Source organism: Choloepus didactylus (genome assembly GCF_015220235.1).
Source record: "Choloepus didactylus isolate mChoDid1 chromosome 11 unlocalized genomic scaffold, mChoDid1.pri SUPER_11_unloc2, whole genome shotgun sequence".
NCBI classification, from domain to species: Eukaryota; Metazoa; Chordata; class Mammalia; order Pilosa; family Megalonychidae; genus Choloepus; species Choloepus didactylus.
The window spans coordinates 2733518-2752560 of record NW_023637579.1 but is presented as its reverse complement, the minus strand read 5'-3'; the positions used below and the strand labels follow the sequence as shown (position 1 = coordinate 2752560).

General features: G+C 43.4%; 2 protein-coding genes and 1 pseudogene across 2 annotated transcripts in view; 1 reads left to right on the top strand and 2 right to left on the bottom strand.

The window, feature by feature from the left end:
- Positions 1–19043, bottom strand: part of LOC119524586 (zinc finger protein 596-like) — a 1058357-nt gene that overhangs the window by 519765 nt on the left and 519549 nt on the right. The gene's annotated exons all lie outside the window — the stretch shown is intronic.
- On the top strand, positions 10086–11461 carry LOC119524521 (annotated as a pseudogene).
- Positions 12755–13708, bottom strand: LOC119524520 (olfactory receptor 2B11-like). The gene has a single exon (XM_037823208.1). It carries the CDS (start codon positions 13706–13708, stop codon positions 12755–12757), a length of 954 nt encoding a protein of 317 aa, XP_037679136.1.

Genomic DNA, 19043 nt, shown 5'->3' with positions numbered 1-19043 from the left:
GTGTTGACAACCTTGACAGAGAGGTTAGCAAAAGAGAGGATCAGTGTGTCATTGGTGAGGGGGAAGGACTCGTTGAAGCTTGTGGAGGAAATATAGTTAAAAAGGCAGATTAGAAGGATTGCTATAGGAGAGCAAAGAACAGAGTTACCGATCCTCTTTTTGGGCAACCGCGGGGTGGTCAGTCCTACTATTATCGTCTTGTCGGTCGTCGCCATCATCAGCAGGGTCGGAGGCTTGGTCTAATGGTTCAGGTTGTATATTCGTTGGCGTTTCTGACAGCTGTTCCTTGGCTTCTTCAGGTGATGTCACGGTTCTCACCAGTCTTTCCGGAACCCACACTGGTTGACGTCCTGGTTCCTGGGGAAAAACACAAACAGAGCCTCTGGCCCAGCTGAGCACCGGGTCAGGGCCTTTCCACTGCCCCGACAGGACATCCTTCCAACGGACTAGACCTCTATGCGGAGGACTCGGGGTGGTGTGTTGCAGGGCAGGTGTCATTCCTTGTGAATTTTCGTTTAAAAAATTATATGTGAGCAAGGCTACAGACAGTCGAGCTTTTGGGGACAGGCCGTGGCCTATACCCTCTTTCTGTTTTTTAAGCAAGTCTTTGAGAGATCTGTGCGCTCTTTCAATGATTCCTTGCCCCTGAGGGTTATAGGGGATGCCATGTTTTAATTGGACATCCATGTTGTCACAAAATTTTTGGAAGGATTTACTAGTGTAGGCAGGCCCGTTATCCGTCTTTAACGTCTTTGGCTTACCCCAAGCTGCCCATGCAGCAAGGCAGTGTGCAATGACGTGGGAGACTCTTTCTCCTGGTTCAGCAGAGGCAAATAAAACTTGGGAGCATGTGTCCACCGACACATGTAAGTACTTGATCTTACCATACTCTGAATGATGAGTGACATCCATCTGCCAAGTATCCCCTGGGGTGAGACCCCTAGGGTTGACCCCAACCGAGGGGACTGCTCTCTGCTCTGCACAATTGTTGCAGGCTCGGACAATATCTCGAGCAGCTGCACGTGGTATGCTGAACCGCTTAGCTAGGGTACCTGCATTGATGTGAAACTTGGCATGGAATTCTCGGGCTTGTTGATACCGTACCAGCGTCGGAAAGATGTGCAGCTGTCGAGTGGCTACATCTGCGCTATGGTTCCCCTGGGCCATAGGGCCAGGCAAACCTGTGTGGGCTCTAATATGGGTTATGTAAAAAGGGTGTTGCCTGGTCCATATAACCTCCTGTAGTTTGGCAAAGAACGTCCTTACTGTAGAGGAATGTTTAACAATGCCCACCGTTTCTAAAATTTGTACAGAGTTCACAACATAAGCAGAATCCGAGACGACATTTAAGGGCTCGGAAAGGCTTTCCAGGACTGCAATGATAACCTGCAGTTCTACCCATTGAGGCTTTTGTGGTTGGAAGAGCACTGTTTTAGGAGTGTCCCCCTCCACACAATACGCCCCTGTTCCAGAGCTGGAGCCGTCCGTGTATACGGTGGGGGCGCCTGCTAGTGGCCTAGGAGAGGTTACTTTGGGAAAAATCACTGGGTGCCGGGTGACAAACTGCAAGAGAGGAGCCTTAGGGAACTGATTGTTAATGGGACCAAGAAATGTACACCGGAGAATGGCCCATTGATCTATGCATCCGGTGAGTATCTCAAGCTGCTGGGAAGAATAAGGCACCCTGAGATTTTTGGGCTGCTGACCGAAATGCTGCACAGCCCTTTTAATGCATTCTAGGGCCAAGTCTGCAACCGCTGTAGGATAGTGCTCTAGGACTTTTTTGGGGGAAACTCCAGGGTGGACCCAGAGCAGCGGCCCCCGCTGCCACAGTACCGCAGTGGGCTGTAATTCTGTCGGCAGCACGCAGGCTTCAAAAGGCTCATCAGGGTCTATTCTCTTCAATGCAGCGCCACTGAGCGCCTGTTCCACCTGGCATAGTGCTCGCCTTGCCTCTGGAGTGAAGCTTCGAGGTGAGTTTATATTAGAATCCCCCTTCAACAGGTCGAACAAAGGTGTTAGTTTGACATTGGGTATTTTTAGGTATGGACGGATCCAATTGATATCCCCCATGAGTTTTTGTAGATCATTGAGAGTGTGTATATTGTCTAGCCTGAGAGACACCTTTTGGGGGGAAACATGAGTGGGTGCGACTTTCGCCCCCAGGAAAGTGGTAATGTCAGTCATTTGGATTTTTTCAGGGGCAATCTCTAGGTTAGCTTCTCTAAGACTAAGGACTAAATGTGACAAAACTGTTTTAAGAAGATCTGTGTCTCTATGGGCTAAGAGAATGTCATCCATATAATGGATGATTTTCACTTGAGGGAACTGCTGCCGAGTGCTAGCTAGCTTCGCAGCGACATACAGCTGGCACATGGTAGGACTATTAGCCATGCCTTGGGGCAGGACTGTCCATTCAAAGCGTTGACAGGGCTCCTCTTGATTACTAGAGGGCACAGTAAAGGCAAACTTAGGGGTGTCTTCAGGGTGGAGCGGAATAGAAAAGAAGCAATCTTTCAGATCTATGATGAAAATCGACCAGTGCTCCGGTAATGCCGAGAGGAGGGGCAGTCCCATCTGAATGGGCCCTAAAGGCTCCATGCAATCGTTAATAGCTCTTAGATCATGTAGCAGTCTCCATTTACCAGATTTCTTTTTTATTACGAATATAGGGGTGTTCCACGGTGACGTGGAAGGGGCGATATGGCCCTTTTCTAGTTGTTCTGATACTAGGGCGTGCAACGCTGCAAGTTTTTCCTGTGGCAAGGGCCACTGAGGCACCCACACCGGAGCCTCGGTTTTCCATTTTAGTTTTATAGGTGTGGGTGGGAATCTCTCCTCAGTGGCCCCTATGAAAAACCCAAGCCTCGTCTGTCAGACTTGGGGGCAGCTTGTATAGGCTCCGCACGTCCGTGCAATGAAGCTCCTAAACCCTTGCCGGGGGTATACCCCATTTCTTTTAGCAGTCGCTTAGAGGTTGGGGAGTAGCCGCTAATTAAAGTAACGTCCATTTGGGTCAGAATGTCTCTTCCCCACAAAGACACAGGCAGGGCTAATACATAAGGCTGGAAACTGCCTTGGTGTCCTTCTTCATCGGCCCAATGAAGGGCAGCTGCACTGAGCATGGGCGCTGAAATTTGGCCTATTCCTCTAATGGGCTCTTCCGCCCTGCTCGTTGGCCAGGTGGGGGGCCATTCTTGTTGTCTTATGATAGACCGATCGGCCCCTGTATCGAGCAGGCCCAAGAAAGATCTGCCTTGCACCTTAATGGTTAGCATAGGTCGAGACTCCAGGGACATATGGAGTCCCTCAAAAATCGCTCCACTGGATCCGAACCCTTTTTCCCCTCTCTGTCTGATTCTGCTTGGAAAGACTGCATGTAAGCTGGGTAAGAGCAGGAGCTGCGCCAGCTTATCACCTTCTGCAATGACTAAGGTGCCCCGCTGAGATTGAACCATAACTTGGGCACGGCCTGTGAAATCTGAATCTACAAGTCCTGGTATAACTGTTAATCCTTTCAGGGCCGTGGATGCTCTTCCCAATATGAGCCCTACAGTACCAGCCGGTAAGGGCCCCTTGAAGGAGGTCCCTACTAACTGGACACCCATGGAGGGGGTTAGTACGAGTCTGGAGGTGGCACAGAGGTCCAGTCCTGCTGAGCCGGGGGACGCACGAATTTGATCGGATCCTGTGTTGTCGAATGGCATGCAAGGGGGTCCGTCGAAAGGGCGGACCCCCTCTTCCCGTTTTTTGGAATCTGCTCGGGGCGGCCAGAGAGGCGTCTACCCTGCGCATCGAAAACCGATTTACAGTCTTCTGCGCGGTGGGGGCCTTTGTGGCAACGGCCACACGGCCTGGTTGCTGCACCTGGTTCGCCAAACCGTTGAGTGGCAGGGGGTTGACGTCTATTGGGACAATCTCTCTTAAAGTGCCCTGATTGGCCACAGCCATAGCACCCGTTAGACTTTGCCCCTAAGAACCTTAGAGAATCCCCGAGAACCTCGGGCTTTTTGTAGCCACCTGTAGGGAGCTGGCTAGCATGGCAGCTAGACCTGCATTAGTTAAAGGGCTGCCAGCATCTCTACAGAGCCTGACCCACTCTGTCAAATTTTTTGCTCTGTTTTGTGCCAGGATAACTTTGCACTCCTTGTTGCACTGCTCAAAAATCATTTGCTTAACCACAGTCTCTGCTACTCCTGGATCTGAGAAGATTCTCTCAGCTGCGGTTTGCATCCTGGCTACAAAATCCGCAAATGGTTCTGTGGGGCCTTGGTGTATATTGCTGAGTGAGGCCTGAGCCTCTCCCTCACCTGTTAGCTTTTTCCAGGCACCCACAAAACAGCGGAAGATCTGGGCATAGACCTCTTGTGGGAAACCCGTTTGGTTCTGGGCATGGGCGCCTCTCCCCAACAGCATGTCAGCATTCCACCCGCCACATCTCCCCGCCGCATTCCTTGCGGCCTGCTCTTCAGCTAACTCCTCAAACCATGCTTTCCAATCTATGAATCGGCCTGACGGCAAGCAAGCACGGGCTAGCTGAAAAATATCTGCGGGTGTATGATTTAGAGCAGAGAGGTTCTCGATCATGTTCAAGGTATAAGGGGCATTGGGGCCATACTGATGGACGGCCTGCCTCAATTCCCTCAATAGTTTGTAATCATATGATTCGTGCCGATTGCCACCTTGGGGATTGATAATAACCGGGTACATTTCTGAGACTGGCTGCGGCTCAAGTGGCTGGTAGCCACCCAGCATGCCAAAAGGTCTAAATGTTGTGAAAGGGTTCCATCTCCAGAAATGTCTCCCACCACTACCTAATGGCAAAGGGTCCTGAGGGCCTGTATACTCGGGCGGGGGGTACGGCAAAGGTTGCCCCTCCCCTGACCGACCCATCGGGGTTTCCGGGTCTGGCAGCAAAGGATAATTACATTTACTGGGCATGGCCACTAGAGGGAGCTCTCGGCAAGGTCCTTTGGTGGGACCGCCCAAGGCGTCAGTTGGGAGCTGGGGTGTCCCTGGGGGTGCAGCGGTAGACATTGGCGGGGCGGAAGGCCGCACGGGTGTGGCGGGAGGCTCCTCCCACTCAATTAGCGGGGATGCTTCCGCCTTCTCGTCAGTATCGCTATCTGACTCTGAGTCAGAGTCACTGGACTCCGGCGGTTTGCCCTTACAGGAGCCGTCCGCTGACGAAACTGACTGGATTTCTTGGAGCGCGCACCGTGCTTCTTGCAAGACAGAGGACGGGCTTAGGCCGGTAGCCGATTCTAGTTCAAGGACCGCACGGACGGTCTCCCATACGGGTACTAGAATCGGGTCCATACACACGCCCGTCTGGCGCGCTCGGTCTATGTCGCGACCGAGCTTCATCCAAGAGGGTAGGCTAAGGCTGCCGGTGCAGGCAAACCAAGGGGCAAAAGTATCAACATCATCAAGAAAACGCTGAAGGGAGCTTTTCCTGACCGAGATACCCCGTTGTTTCAAAAGGTTCTTTAAGGGAGCTAAGAGAGGTGAACTTCCGGACTGCCCCATGATTGCAGTCGGCACTATACTTCAGTCACTCGGAGAGCTCTTCCGAGTCCCCCGGGGTCACCTGAAAACCCACGGGCCCTAACTATCATGTAATAAGACGCACTCACCTTCTCGCGTTGATCAGGCGCGGGAAGTCCGCCGTAAGCTCGACGCGCAGCGCTGCTCTCCTCACAGAGGGACTGTCGAGAGCGAGGCAGGAGGAGGAGCTTCCCCGTACGGGCCACCACTTGTCCGGCGCTGCCCCGCTCGGTCCCCGGTTCCCGGCCGGCGAGGGGAAACAGGGAAGGAGAGAGAGAGATGCAGACTGCGCGAACTAACCTGGTCATGAATCACGACTCGAACCACACGGCAGTTGTGAAAGCAAGCCCTTTACTACAGCTAGATGAACATTCTGTGTTACTGGTTCCCACACGGGGCACGGCGCCTCGTGGGAGAGCAGCCTCGATGTGGCCGTCAGGCACGGCTCCTTGTGGGCTGTCTCACCCTACCCCGTCCGGGTAAGACCTTTTATACACAATTAACAACCAATAAGCTTCTAGGCTAGTATCGCGTATACAGGATTTCGATTGGTAGGAGCGGGTGGCGGATACATGCGTCACTATGCGGAAACAGGATGCAGGCGCCATCTTGGCTCACTCGATGGGCGGGGGTAACTCTAGAGCAGGCTGCAGCGCATACGCTAGGCCCGATTCGGGAGGCGGCTTTCCACACAGTCCCACCAACAATGAATAAGTGTTCCAATTTCTCCACATCCTCTCCAGCACTTTAGCTTCCTGTTGTTTAATGGCAGCCAATCTAATCAGTGTGAGATGATATAACATTGTGGTCTTAACTCACATCTCCCTAATAGCTAGTGAAGATGAATATTTTTTCATGTGTTTTTTAGCCATTTGTATTTCTTCTTCAGAGAAATGTCTTTTCATATAGTTTGCCCATTTTATAATCGGGCTGTTTGTACTATTGTCATTGAGTTGTAAGTTTTCTTTATATATGCAAGATATCAACCTTTGATCAGATAAATGGTTTCCAAATATTTTTTCCCATTGAGTTGGCTGCCTCTTCACCTTTTTTGACAAATTCCTTTGAGGTACAGAAGCTTTTAATTCTGAGGAGTTACCATTTGTCTATTTTTTTCTTTCATTGGTTGTGCTTTGGGCGTTAGGTCTAAGAAGGGACCTTCTAATGCAAGGTCTTGAAGATGTTTCCCTACATTATCTTCTAGGAGTTTTATGGTACTGTCTCTTATATTGAGGTCTTTGGTCTACTTTGAGTTAATTTTTGTGTAGGGTGTGAGGTAGGGGTCCTCTTTCATTCTTTGGATATGGATATCCAGTTCTCCCATCCCCATTTGTTGAAGAGACTGTTATGTCCCAGTTTAGTGGGTTTGGGGCTTTATAAAAGATCAGATGACCATAGATCTGGAGATCTATTTCAAAATTCTCAATTTGATTCCATTGATTGGTATGTCTATCTTGCTGCCAATACCATGCTGTTTTGTCTACTATGGCTTTATGATAAGCTTCAAAGTCAGGAAGTATAATTCCTCCCACTTTGGTTTACTTTTTTAGAATGTTTTTAACAATTCAAGGCATCTTCGCCTTCCAGATAAACTTGATTACTCACTTTTCCAAATCTGTAAAGTAGGTTGTTCAAAGTTTCATTGCAATTGCATTGAATCTGTAGGTGAATTTGGGTAGAATTGACATCTTAACAACATTTAACCTTCCCATCCAAGAACACGGAATATTTTTCCATCTTTATTGGTCCCCTTCTATTTCTTCAAGTAAAGTTATGTAATTTTCTATATATAAGTCTTTTACACCCTTGACTGAGGTTATTCCTAAGTAGTTGATTTTTTTAGTTGCTATTGAGAATGGAATCATTTTCTTGAGTGTTTCTTCAGTTAGGTCATTTCTGGTGTATAGGAACATTAATGATTTATGTGCATGAATCTTGTATCCCACTACTTTGCTAAATTTGTGTATTATTCCAGTATAGGTGTCATTGATTTATCAGAGTTTTCCAAATATAAGATCATATCATCTGCAAATAATGACAGTTTTACTTCTTTCTTTCCAGTTTGGATGCATTTTATTTCTTTGTCTTGCTGGATTGCTCTGGCTAGCACCTCTAGCACAATGTAGAACAGCAGTGGTGACAGTGGGCATCCTTGCCTCATTCCAGATCTTAGAGTGAATTCTTTCAGTCTCTCAACATTGAGTACTATGCTGGCTGTGGGTTTTTCATATATGCTGTTTATCATATTGAGGAAGTTTTCTTCAATCCCTACCTTTTGAAGTGTTTTTATCAAAAAAGGATTCTGGATTTTGTTGAATGCTCTTTCAGTCTCTATTGAGATGATCATTTGATTTTTCCCTTTTGATTTTTTAACGTGTTGTATTAAACTGATTGATTTTCTTTTGTTGGGTCATCCTTGTGTGACTAGAATGAACCCCATTTGGTCATGGTGAATAATTTTTTAATGTGTCTTTGGATTAGATATGCAAGTTTTTTGTTGAGAATTTTTTCATCTATATTCATGAGGGAGATTGGCCTGTAGTTTTCCTTTCTTGTAGCATCTTCATGAAATGAGTTAGGTAGTGTTCCATTTTCTTCAATGTTTTTAAAGAGTTTAAGTAAGATTGGCATCAGTTCTTTTTGGAAAGTTTCATAGAATTCCCCTGTGAAGCCATCTCACCCTGGGCTTTTATTTGTGGGAAGGTTTTTGATGACTGATTGGATGTCTTTGTTGTGATTGGTTTGTTGAGGTCTTCTATTTCTTCTCTGGTCAGGCCTTGTTGTTCATGTGTTTCCAGGAAATTGTCCATTTTCTCTAAATTATCTAGTTTGTTTGCATACAGTTGTTCATGGTATCCTCTTACTTTTCTTTTTCTTCTTTCTTTGGGATCTGCAGTAATGTCTCCTCTCTCATTTATTATTTTGTTTATTTGGGTCTTCTCTCATTTTGTTTTTGTCATGCTAGCTAAGGGCTTGCCAATCTTGTTGATCTCAAAGGACCAGCTTTTGGTTTTATTTATTCTCTCTATTGCTTTTCTTTTTTGTTCTCTACAACATTTATTTCTGCTTTAATCCTTGCTATTTCTTTTATTCCATTTGATTTATGATTTATTTGCTGTTCATTTTCTAGCTTCTTCAATTGTTCCATTAGTTCTTTGATTTTAGCTCTTTCTTCCTTTTTAATGTGTGCATTTAGAGTTATAAATTTCCCCCTCACTACCACCTTCACTGAATCTCATAAGTTTTGATTTGTTATGGTCTCATTTTCATTCTTCTCTAGGTATTTAGTTATTTCTCTTGCAATTTCATCTTTAACACACTGATTGTTTAGGAGTGTGTTGTTTAGTTTCCAGATATTTGTGAATGTGCTAGATATATGATGGTTATTTACTTCTAGTTGTATTCCACTGTCATCAGAGACTGTGCTTTGAATAATTTCATTATTTTGAAATTTATTGAGACATGTTTTATGCCCCAGCATATGATCTATCCTGGAGAATGTTCTATGAGCACTAGTGAAGAATGTGTATCTTGATGATTTGGGATGTAATGCTCTCTATATGTTTGTTAAGTCAAATTTATTTATCACATTGTTTAGTTTTTCAGTTTCCTAATTAGTCCTCTGTCTGGTTGATCTATCTATAAGACAGAGTAACGTATTGAAGTCTCCCACAATTATTGTGGAAATGTCTATTGCTTCCTTCAGTTTTGCCAATGTTTGTCTCATGTACTTTTGTGCACCTTGATTGGGTGCGTAGACATTTAGGATTGTTATTTCTTGTTGAATTGTCCCATTTATTAGTGTTTATGGTGTCCTTCTTTGTCTCTTATGCCATCCTTGCATTTAAAGTCTATTTTACCTGAGATTAAAATTGCTACACCTGCTTTCTTTTGGCTGTAGCTTGCATGGAATGTTTTTTCCATGCTTTCACTTACAATTTGTTTGTGTCTATGGGTCTAAGATGAGTTTCTTTTAAGGAACATATTGATGGTTCATATTTTTAAATCGATTCTGCCTATCCATATCTTTTAATTGGGGAGTTTAATCCATTCATATTCAATGTTATTACTGGGAAGGCAGTTCTTGAATCAGCTATCATATCCTTTGGTTTTTATTTGTCAGATCTATTTTTATTCTATTTCCTTTAATGTACCCTTACTAAAACTCTTTTATTCTGTGCCCTTCTCCGGAGCTCTCACTCCTTTCTTTTTCCCTCAGCCAAGAGGGCTCCCTATAGTTTTTCTTGTAGGACAGGTCTCTTGGTAACTAATTCTCTCAGCATTTGTTTGTCTGTGAAAATGTTAAGCCCTCCCTCAAATTTGAAGGAGAGCTTTGCTGGATAAAGAATTCTTGGTTGGCAATGTTTTGCTCTCAGAATTTTAAATATGTCATGCCACTGCCTTCTTGCCTCCATGGTGGCCACTGAGTAGTCACTACTTAGTCTTATGTTTTTTCCCTTGTATGTGGTGAATCGCTTCTCTCTGGCTGCTTTTGGAGCTCTCTCATTCTCTTATGCATTTGCCAATCTGATCAGAATATGAGACTGATCTCATGGATAATATTGATATATACATTTGTCTTAACATTTACAGCACCCCCTCCACTATCCTGGGCAGCCAGTTTGGCCACTGTGTGGTGGTGATAGTTGGGGGGCAGCTCTTGAGCTTGTGCATGGTCTCAGCCACCTTTACCCAGGGTGTTCACCACCTGTAAGTCACCATTGGGATCATCTCTGGTTTGGGATATTGCTTTAGCTTTCTCCCAGCTGTAACTGTCCTATCCCAGTATTTTGACAAAAGACTCTCTGTGGCTCCTGCAGTTGCTTCTATGGGGAGTGTTTTGCTTTGTTTGCTTTCACACCAGCAATCACAGTTCTGAAGGAGAAAATTTGCTGGAGACACAGCCTCCTCTCTGTGGGCCTACTACAGTTGAATATTGTTGCCTATGGAATGCTGCTGAGACCAATTATTATCTGAGCATCTGGGTCACCCAATATAAAGCACACATAAAAATCAGAAAGAAGTGCAATATACACTTGAAAATGAGAAAACATGCAGCTCAGTAAACTCCATTGACTCAAGAGTGAAAATAACTACCTTACCTAAAATGTGCCTTATCATGCTAATGTGGAACTGGAGCCAAAGGCTGACATGCAGCAGATCCTTGGGAAGAACAGCTCCAAGCAGAGTGTTAAGAGAGCTCCATTGTTGGACCTCTCAATTTTGAAAGAGAAAAGTTTTATGTGTCACACATTATTTGGTGTCTTTGCCACACTAGGCTTCTTTGCACCTTCCTTTGAGCATTAGCTGGGGCATTGAACAGGACCATGCAATGTTTATCTTATCTGCAATGGTGATTTCAGAAGCTTTTGGGAGAATTGGAGCCAGTGTTGTCCTCAAAAGAAAGCCTGTTCATAGGATCTGCATGGATTTCAACTGTATCATCTTGTTGACTGTGTCTCTGCCTTTACTCTTGCTACAGAATTCTGAGGTCTTATGTCATGAAGCATATTTTTTGGTTTTATGCTTGGGACAGTAGGAGGCACTCATCTCCCACTCCTAGCAGAAGATGACATGGTGGGAATTGAGAAGATGTCTTCTGCAGCTGGAGTCTATGTCTTCATCCAGAGTGTATCAGGACTGGCGGGACCACCCCTGGCAGGTCTGCTGTGTTGACCCAAGTAAGATACACAGCAGAGCATTCTACTCCTGCACAGCTGGCATGGCCCTGACAGCTGTGTGCCTAACCCTTGTGAGACTTAGTAAAAAGGGACTGTGCCAGTGTCACCATTCAGCTGAAACCAGGACAGAGAATCATTGTAAGAAAGCTTTACAAGACCTCCCTGAAGACTTTCTTGAAATGGATCTTGGGAAAAATGAGCACAGAGTTCCCATGAAAATGGAGCCTGGATGATGTACTTTGGTATAACATCAGCCACTGTGTTGGCTGGTGGGGAGGAGGGGGTGAGATGTGATGGTGGAGAGAAGGTAGAGGAGCTCCACTCTACTCCACTTTCAGCTACATTTAAAGGGAATGTATTTGGGAACACCTCCACCAGCATTGTTCTTTCTTTTGTTTTCTTTTTTGTTTTTTTTTTTAAGCCAAAACAAAATAACCAAATACTCTTCCATATATAAATCTGGTTGTATTCAGTAACAATACCAAGATACATAGGACACTTTGGTTCACATTCCAGTTTTAAAACTGTGACCTGAATTGGCAAAGTGGTTTTAAGAGTTCTCATATGTGATAAACTACTTTCTTATAAAACATCTAGCCCAAGTCATCAAAATGAAATTGCCCATTCAAAAAATCCTAAATCATTTCTGAGGTTTCTAATTTTTAAACATAAATGAATAAACTGTTTAAAACCCATTAAAACAAATACTGTGATTCCCATTGACATATTATGGCCTCTTAATTTTCCAAGTATTTCATGGGGATGAAGTACAGTTTAAGACCTAACATTTGACAAATGAACAGAACTTTAAAAATACATATATGTAGGATTTGAACTTCATAAATGTGAAGATTACCACTTCTTTTTATGGCCAGTCTTTACCACAAGGGTTTCAATACAGAACAACACAGAATGGCATTCAAAAAATGTGTTTCTTGTTGCTTTTAATTATTCAGAAATATGTAATCATAGTATCTTTAATTTAAACCACTATTTATTACTAAGTTATTCTAGGAGAAGAATAAAGTAATCAAAAGAAATAAAATCTGAGTATATGCAGCATTTTTACTGCTTTTCTGCTGTCCTCTGAATGCCTCAAAGAAGACTTCTTGATCTTGTAAAGTTACTCTCCTAAAAGGCCAAATTATAATGACTCTTTAATATGTTTCAAGGCAAAGAATGCTATTTAAGAGATGGATAAGAGAAAAATAGAAAACAGGGAGATGAGAAGGTGGAAACTTAAAAATTAATTAATTCCACAAATAATAATTGAACACAATATCTGTTTAAATGATTCCTGAAAACATATGGCCTTTTAGAATTAAATATCTTATATTAGAGGTGGGATTCCAAGCCCACTGTTGATACAGGGGTTGAGGTGTTTTGGACAGGGGAGTTTGGGGACTCTCAAATCTCTCAAAAAAACTTACACAGTTTCATTAACTCCTGAAGTGAAAAGTGCTCTGAGCATACAACACACTTGTGGAATATTCTTTAAAAAATGGAAAGGGCCACATGTCAGATCTTCATCTTCTGCAGAACCTCCAGATCCTCTCCAGGAGTCTTCTCAGAGCTTCTTTCACATCCTTATTCCTCAGGGTGTAGATGAAGGGATTGAGGGTGGGGGTGATGATGGAATAGAAGAGGGAGATAAACTTACCCTGCTTTTGGGAGTAGCTGGAAGGGGGCTGCAGGTACATGTAGATGGCAGGGGGGTAGAACAGGGAGACCACCACCAGATGGGAAGAACAGGTGCCAAAGGCCTTGTGCAGTCCTTTGGAGGACCAGATCCTGAGCACCACATGGGCAATGAAGAAGTAGGAGAGGAGGATGAAAGCGAGGGGAACCAGCACAAAGAAAGTCGCCAGCATGGCCAGTGTGGCATCATTCATGGTTGTATCAGCACATGACAGCTTGATCATGGCTGGCACCTCACAGAAGAAGTTGTTTAGCAATTGCTGCCCACAGAAAGGCAAACACACTGTCAAGACTACTTGGACAAGGGAGTTGCCAAAGCCACTAACCCAGGTGGTGTCTACCAGCTGCTGGCAGAGAATGTGATGAATGACAGTGTACCTGAGGGGCTCACAGATGGCCATGTAATGGTCCAGGGCCATGGCAGCCAAGATGATGCACTCAGTGCAGCCCAACCAGTGGAAAATCACATACTGCACTGTGCAGCCCCCATAGCTGATGGTCTTCTTGGAGCTGCCCATGTTGACCAGCATCTGGGGAACTGTTGTCATGGTGTAGCAGAGGTCCAGAAAGGACAGGTGGCTGAGGAAGATGTACATAGGACTATGGAGCTGGGAATCCAGCCAGGACACCAAGATGATGGTGATGTTCCCCAACATTGCCAGAATGTAAGATACCAGGAGGACCACAAAGAGAGGGAGTTCCAGCCATGGCCTGTCAGAGACACCCAGAAGGATGAAGTTTGTAGGTGGCTCCCCCAAGAAACTCTGGTTGTCACTGCTCATGCTGATGCCTTTTCTGGCACCTGTGATGAGTCAGAAAAGTCAGGGTGGATAAAACCTGGGCAGAGGAATCAGTTGTCTTCCTTACTCCCCTGTTCATGCTGTCTTACACAGGTTACACCTATCTGGTCTTCTTTACCTCTGTAGAGTCACCTGGATGTGGAAGAGTCAGAAAAGCTGCATAGATGTCCATGCTTTACCTCCTGCTCCTGTGACCCTGACTATGTCATTTGATCCTCCTGAACTTCAATTTCTGCATCTGTAACTTGGAAAGAAAGTACCTTCTGTAACTGTTGAGACTTGAGGAAGAGAAATGAGCATTAATTATAACTTTTCCCCCAATTTGGTCAAAGCCTGTCATAGTTCCCTTCTCCATTAGAATGTTTGACTTCTTTCTACAAACACAATAAGAGCATTGTCTACTTTCTGAGTCTCTCTCATTTTGTCTTTTGGATATGGTGGTGGGAGGTGACATAAAGCAAGTTAATAGCTTTGAAAATAGGTAAGAGCTTTATTGATGTAATTGTATGCTGCTCTGGCCCCATCACCATGAGAAGGTGCTCCGTGGTTCTCTGGACCACACCTATCTCCCTTTCATAACCTCTCACACACAGGCAGCACTAGAACACACTTTGACAAATAGTCATTGTACAATTCAAGATTCTCCAAGTCCCTTGAATGGAGAAGCCAATTCCCTTCACCTTCACCTTAGACCCTGCCTTGGTCATGACACCTAATGAGACCCCTAAACCTAGAAATTTGACCACTAGTTGAAAGATCTTGATCAGTATAAGAAATGCTGTCCCTAGAATCCTCTAGTAAAAGATCACACTACCTCTAGAGGTAATACTTTTCTGCAAGTTTGAGTGACATTTGAGTTCCCTGTGCAACTTCTTTGCTAAGAACTGTCCCCTCTTAATGAGAGAAAACATGGCCTATTGGATTTCTGGAAGCTATCATCAGTAGAAAGCAAGTAGATTTGCCATGTGAAGATTCACAGGGACTTTTCACCAAGCTCCATAGGCTTCAGCTTCCTGCTCTCTCCTTGACACTGTCCAGCAGTGAATTTAGAGATTATGATTCAGACCTCAAGGTCATGATGGGGATAGTATGGTTCATGACCGGATTGACAATAAAGTAAATTTGTGTGCAGTTCATTCATAAAAGATTCATTTTTGGCATTTTATTTATGTACTTAGTTTTTTGCATCATCAATAATAATCACGGAGCTGTGTTTAGCATAGATGATGCAACAACCCCTCTTCCTGTTCCTGTATTCTAATGAACTCTGAAAGGAACTGAAGCCCAGGATTTAAATTGATAATAAGTGCAAATCTCCTTTCCTTCTTCTATTGCTTCTAAATTACATACTATTTGCTATAAAGTTCCCAGTATTCTCTCAGAACACCCAATTATTTCATTTCTCCCATGAATCCATCAGAAATCCTTCCTGGGATAAACTTCATAGAATACAATTATATTTCCTAGGAGAACTGTGGCAGGGGAAAGTCAGCTTAGCTCACTTTTTAGGTTGAAAAGGAATTATGTCATTTCCATTTCTTCTCTGTGTTAGGTTTCTGATCCCAATGTTTCTTCCCTAAAGTGGAGAAGAAAGGGAGGATTTATAGGGATAGTGAAGGGAGAAACAAAAGGATGGAGGAAGCAAGAAATATAGAGGGATAGAGATATGCAAAACTGAATAATCAATAAAAACTTTTAAGCATTCAGCTATGTGCCAGGGACTGTAATAATAACTTTACATATTTATCTTACTTAGTTCTTTAACAACCAAGTAAGGTAGATATTTTAACTTCCATTTTACTGTTGAGTAAAGAGTGGCTCTGGAAGATTAATTGGTCTGCTTTAGTTTATTTACAGAGCAGTTAGTGGTAAAGCCACGACTGAAATCTCTTGGTCTTATACTCTATTCTCTCTAGCACTGTGCTTTTTGAAGAAGCAAATGGTGAACAGGAAAGCAGCAAGAGCATCTCATAGCATCAAGGACACTATCTGAGATCAAAGAGGATGCTGGAAAAGAGGGATGAGGGAGAGCTATGTCAAGGGAGGGAAAGAAGCAAAGAGACAGTTCCAAAGGGATCTGAGAAGGAGATATTTTTTACATTACTAGTTCAAGGTATGGCTCACACAAATGGCTTCTTCACTGCAAACCCAGGTATCATCCCAGCCTGACTGTTCTTGCCCTGTATCTGATGCCCTGCTGTCCAGCTCTTTCCACTTCGGGTTCTGTCTGGGTCCCACCTCTGCACTCTGTTGGTGTCCACTGTGGCCTTTTCCCTCCTCTTACCCGTGAAGGGAGGTGCTGTCCAAGGTGCTGGCTTTGCTTCCCTGGCTGAGCACAGTGATCTCCACACCTGTCATGGTTACCTTTAGCAGAATTCTCCCAGACCTGTGTCTCCAGCTGTGATCCTCATTGTGCTCAAATCCCCATTTTGACATTCTTAACAGAGATATCATAAATTTAACCTATTAGCCACCCTCCCAATATCAATCAGCTCCTTCCATTTATGACTCTTACCCTACTCAACATATTCAAGTTATTTCAGATACAGTCAACTCCCATTTACCATAGTCCATCAATGACCTCATTTATTGGTTTCCCATGCACAGTGTCACAGACAGGCATTTTCTATATCCTACTATGTGGTGCTGGGCAGAGACCTTCTGGGCTGCTTTTGGAGCTGCCATGTGCCTGTAGGTGTCTCTTCCCTACTCAAACCATCAGTCACATTCCTGATGAAGTCTTCCTAAGACTGGGGTCTTAAGAGCAATGATATATTTAAGGCTTCCAATTACCTAGAAAGTAGGAACGTATCTCCTTAAATCAGTATCTGCCCTAGGGCAGGGTCTGTATCTTCACATGGACTTCCTGTACTTTCTTCTGAGAATTTTCATATCCTTCTACCTTAGCTGTCATCACAGGGTTTTTTAAAGTCTGTACCTACACTACTTGCAGGTTTGCATTTGCAGTTAAGGAATTCTTTGATACACTTATGATATAGATGTGTTAAATGATATGTAACCTTGTATCTATCATATCTATCTATCATCTCCATCTATATCTCTCTTTACTTATATATATATAATTACATCATCTGTTTATCTGTCTTTATATCTATATTTATCTAATCTGTCTCTTTCTATTTATCCATATCTCTGTAACCATATCATTCTATCTATATCTATTTATCTCTATCTAATCTCTCTTTAACTATATGTCCATAACTATAACATTCTGTCACATCTAGTTATCTCTATTTATATCAATATCTATCTCTATCTCTCTATCTGTATATCTGTAACTATATCATTCTATCTGTATCTATTTACATCAATCTATCATATATCTATCTGTCTTTCTATCTATCTTCATCATCATCATCATCTACCTGTAGTTCCATCTTGCTACTGAAATCCCTTTCAGTGGTTGATAGAGCATGTTGCTGCCTTCCCTACCATACAACAGGGAAAATACAACTCACAGCAATACATGGAAATTCTGGAGGCAAACTTGTGAGACAGGCAAACAGGAACTTGACTATTACCTGTCAGTCCAAAAAGTCTCTTCTTTGAGTCTAAAATTCACCCTAAAATTCTTGTCTCCTGGGTAACCAGCTCAAAGCTCTGTTTAACTGCCAAGGTCATAACCAGGATTATCATGCAAGAGACTGAATCTTGATGATAAGGTTTACAAATGGTGACATTTTACTTAGCTGGTACTAACAGGTCTTCATTCATCACACACATACAAATACCTTTCTCATCATTTGTGCATCTGCATTCCTGTTCTGATGGCATGCTTACTATTGGACAGAAGCTCTGATTACAGAAAAATCAAGAAGCCATCTGGAACAATGAGAAAGGGTCTAAAACTAAAATCTCAGCTTTGCCCTCTTTAGCCTTATTCTGCTAACTCACCCCATCACTCTTTCAAGTTCATCTACAGGCCAGGCTCATCTGCACTGGGATTTTGTGCCTTTCCTGTCCTCTTGCCTAGAATGCTAATTTTTATAGCCTCCCCCTTCACATCACATGGTACCTCCAATTTCACTATAGCCCACCTTCTGCTTCTCCTGAAACCATCCTCACTAATTCATCACTTGTTGGTCATCTCCTATAAATGTCCATAATACAATAAAAAATTTCCTAGCAAACATTGAGAGGAGAAGGGATGTAAATAGCATTTCATGAGCACAGGCTACCTCTCAGCTTCTGTGCCAGGCATTACCTATATAGGCTGCCTAAATTCCTACTTCAAATAACTCTGGGAAAACTGAGAAATTCACAAAGTTCAAGAACATGCATCTTGATTAAGGTCAGAGCCAGACTATGACTCACGGGGTAAGCTATTTGAACCCATGATGTTGCTTCACATGGAGGAAATGAACTGCCCATGGGCCCCCAGATGTCATAACTCAGTACACACTGAGTCCAAATTTCTAATAGTCACCTTTTACACACAGGGACCCTTATAAACAACCCTGTAGAGATGAAAAGTATTTAAGACCTTGCCTAATGGAAAACTTAAAATATGCTCTACTGGTTTACTAGCAATTTCCAATATGTTAGTTTTAATTTACAGAGATTCTAATTTCTTTAAAAACAAAAATCTGCCTTACACACTGTCATCCATAGCAATTACACACCATGAGTGATACAATTCACTCACTAGATTATTACTGATTTTGTTAACAAATCTGAAGGTCTTGACCTCAAAATAACTCTCTATTCTTTACTGTGGGATCATAAGCCCCATAACTTATTCTTTTTTTTCCATAATCCCTATTATTGCTTCCTCTTTTTGTTTGCTTTGTTTTTCTAAATTCAGTTTTATTGAGATATAGTCACATACCATATAGCCATCCAAAGTTCACAATGAACTGTTCACAGTGTCATCGTATAGTTATGCATTCACCACCGCAATCTATTTTTGAAAATTTTCCTTATACCAGAAAAAGCAAAAATAAGAATAAAAAATAAAAGTAATAAAGAACATCCAAATCATCCCCCCTCCCACTGATTTTTTGTTTAGTTTTTGTCCCCATTTTTCAACTCATCCATCCATACACTGGATAAAGGGAGCATGACCCACAAGGCTTTCACAATCACACTCTCACCCCCTTGTAAGCTACCTTGTTATGCAATCATCTTCAAGAGTCAAGGCCATTACTTATTCTTTCTAGAGGTTTTTCTTTTGGGAGGGGAGGAGGAAATGAGAGGGAGCTGGGGACATAGCAGTGACTGAACAGTACAAGACACCAGACCTGTAAGGCTAGGCAGAAAGGATGACGGCTGCCAATGCCAGGCCAAGAGAGCATCA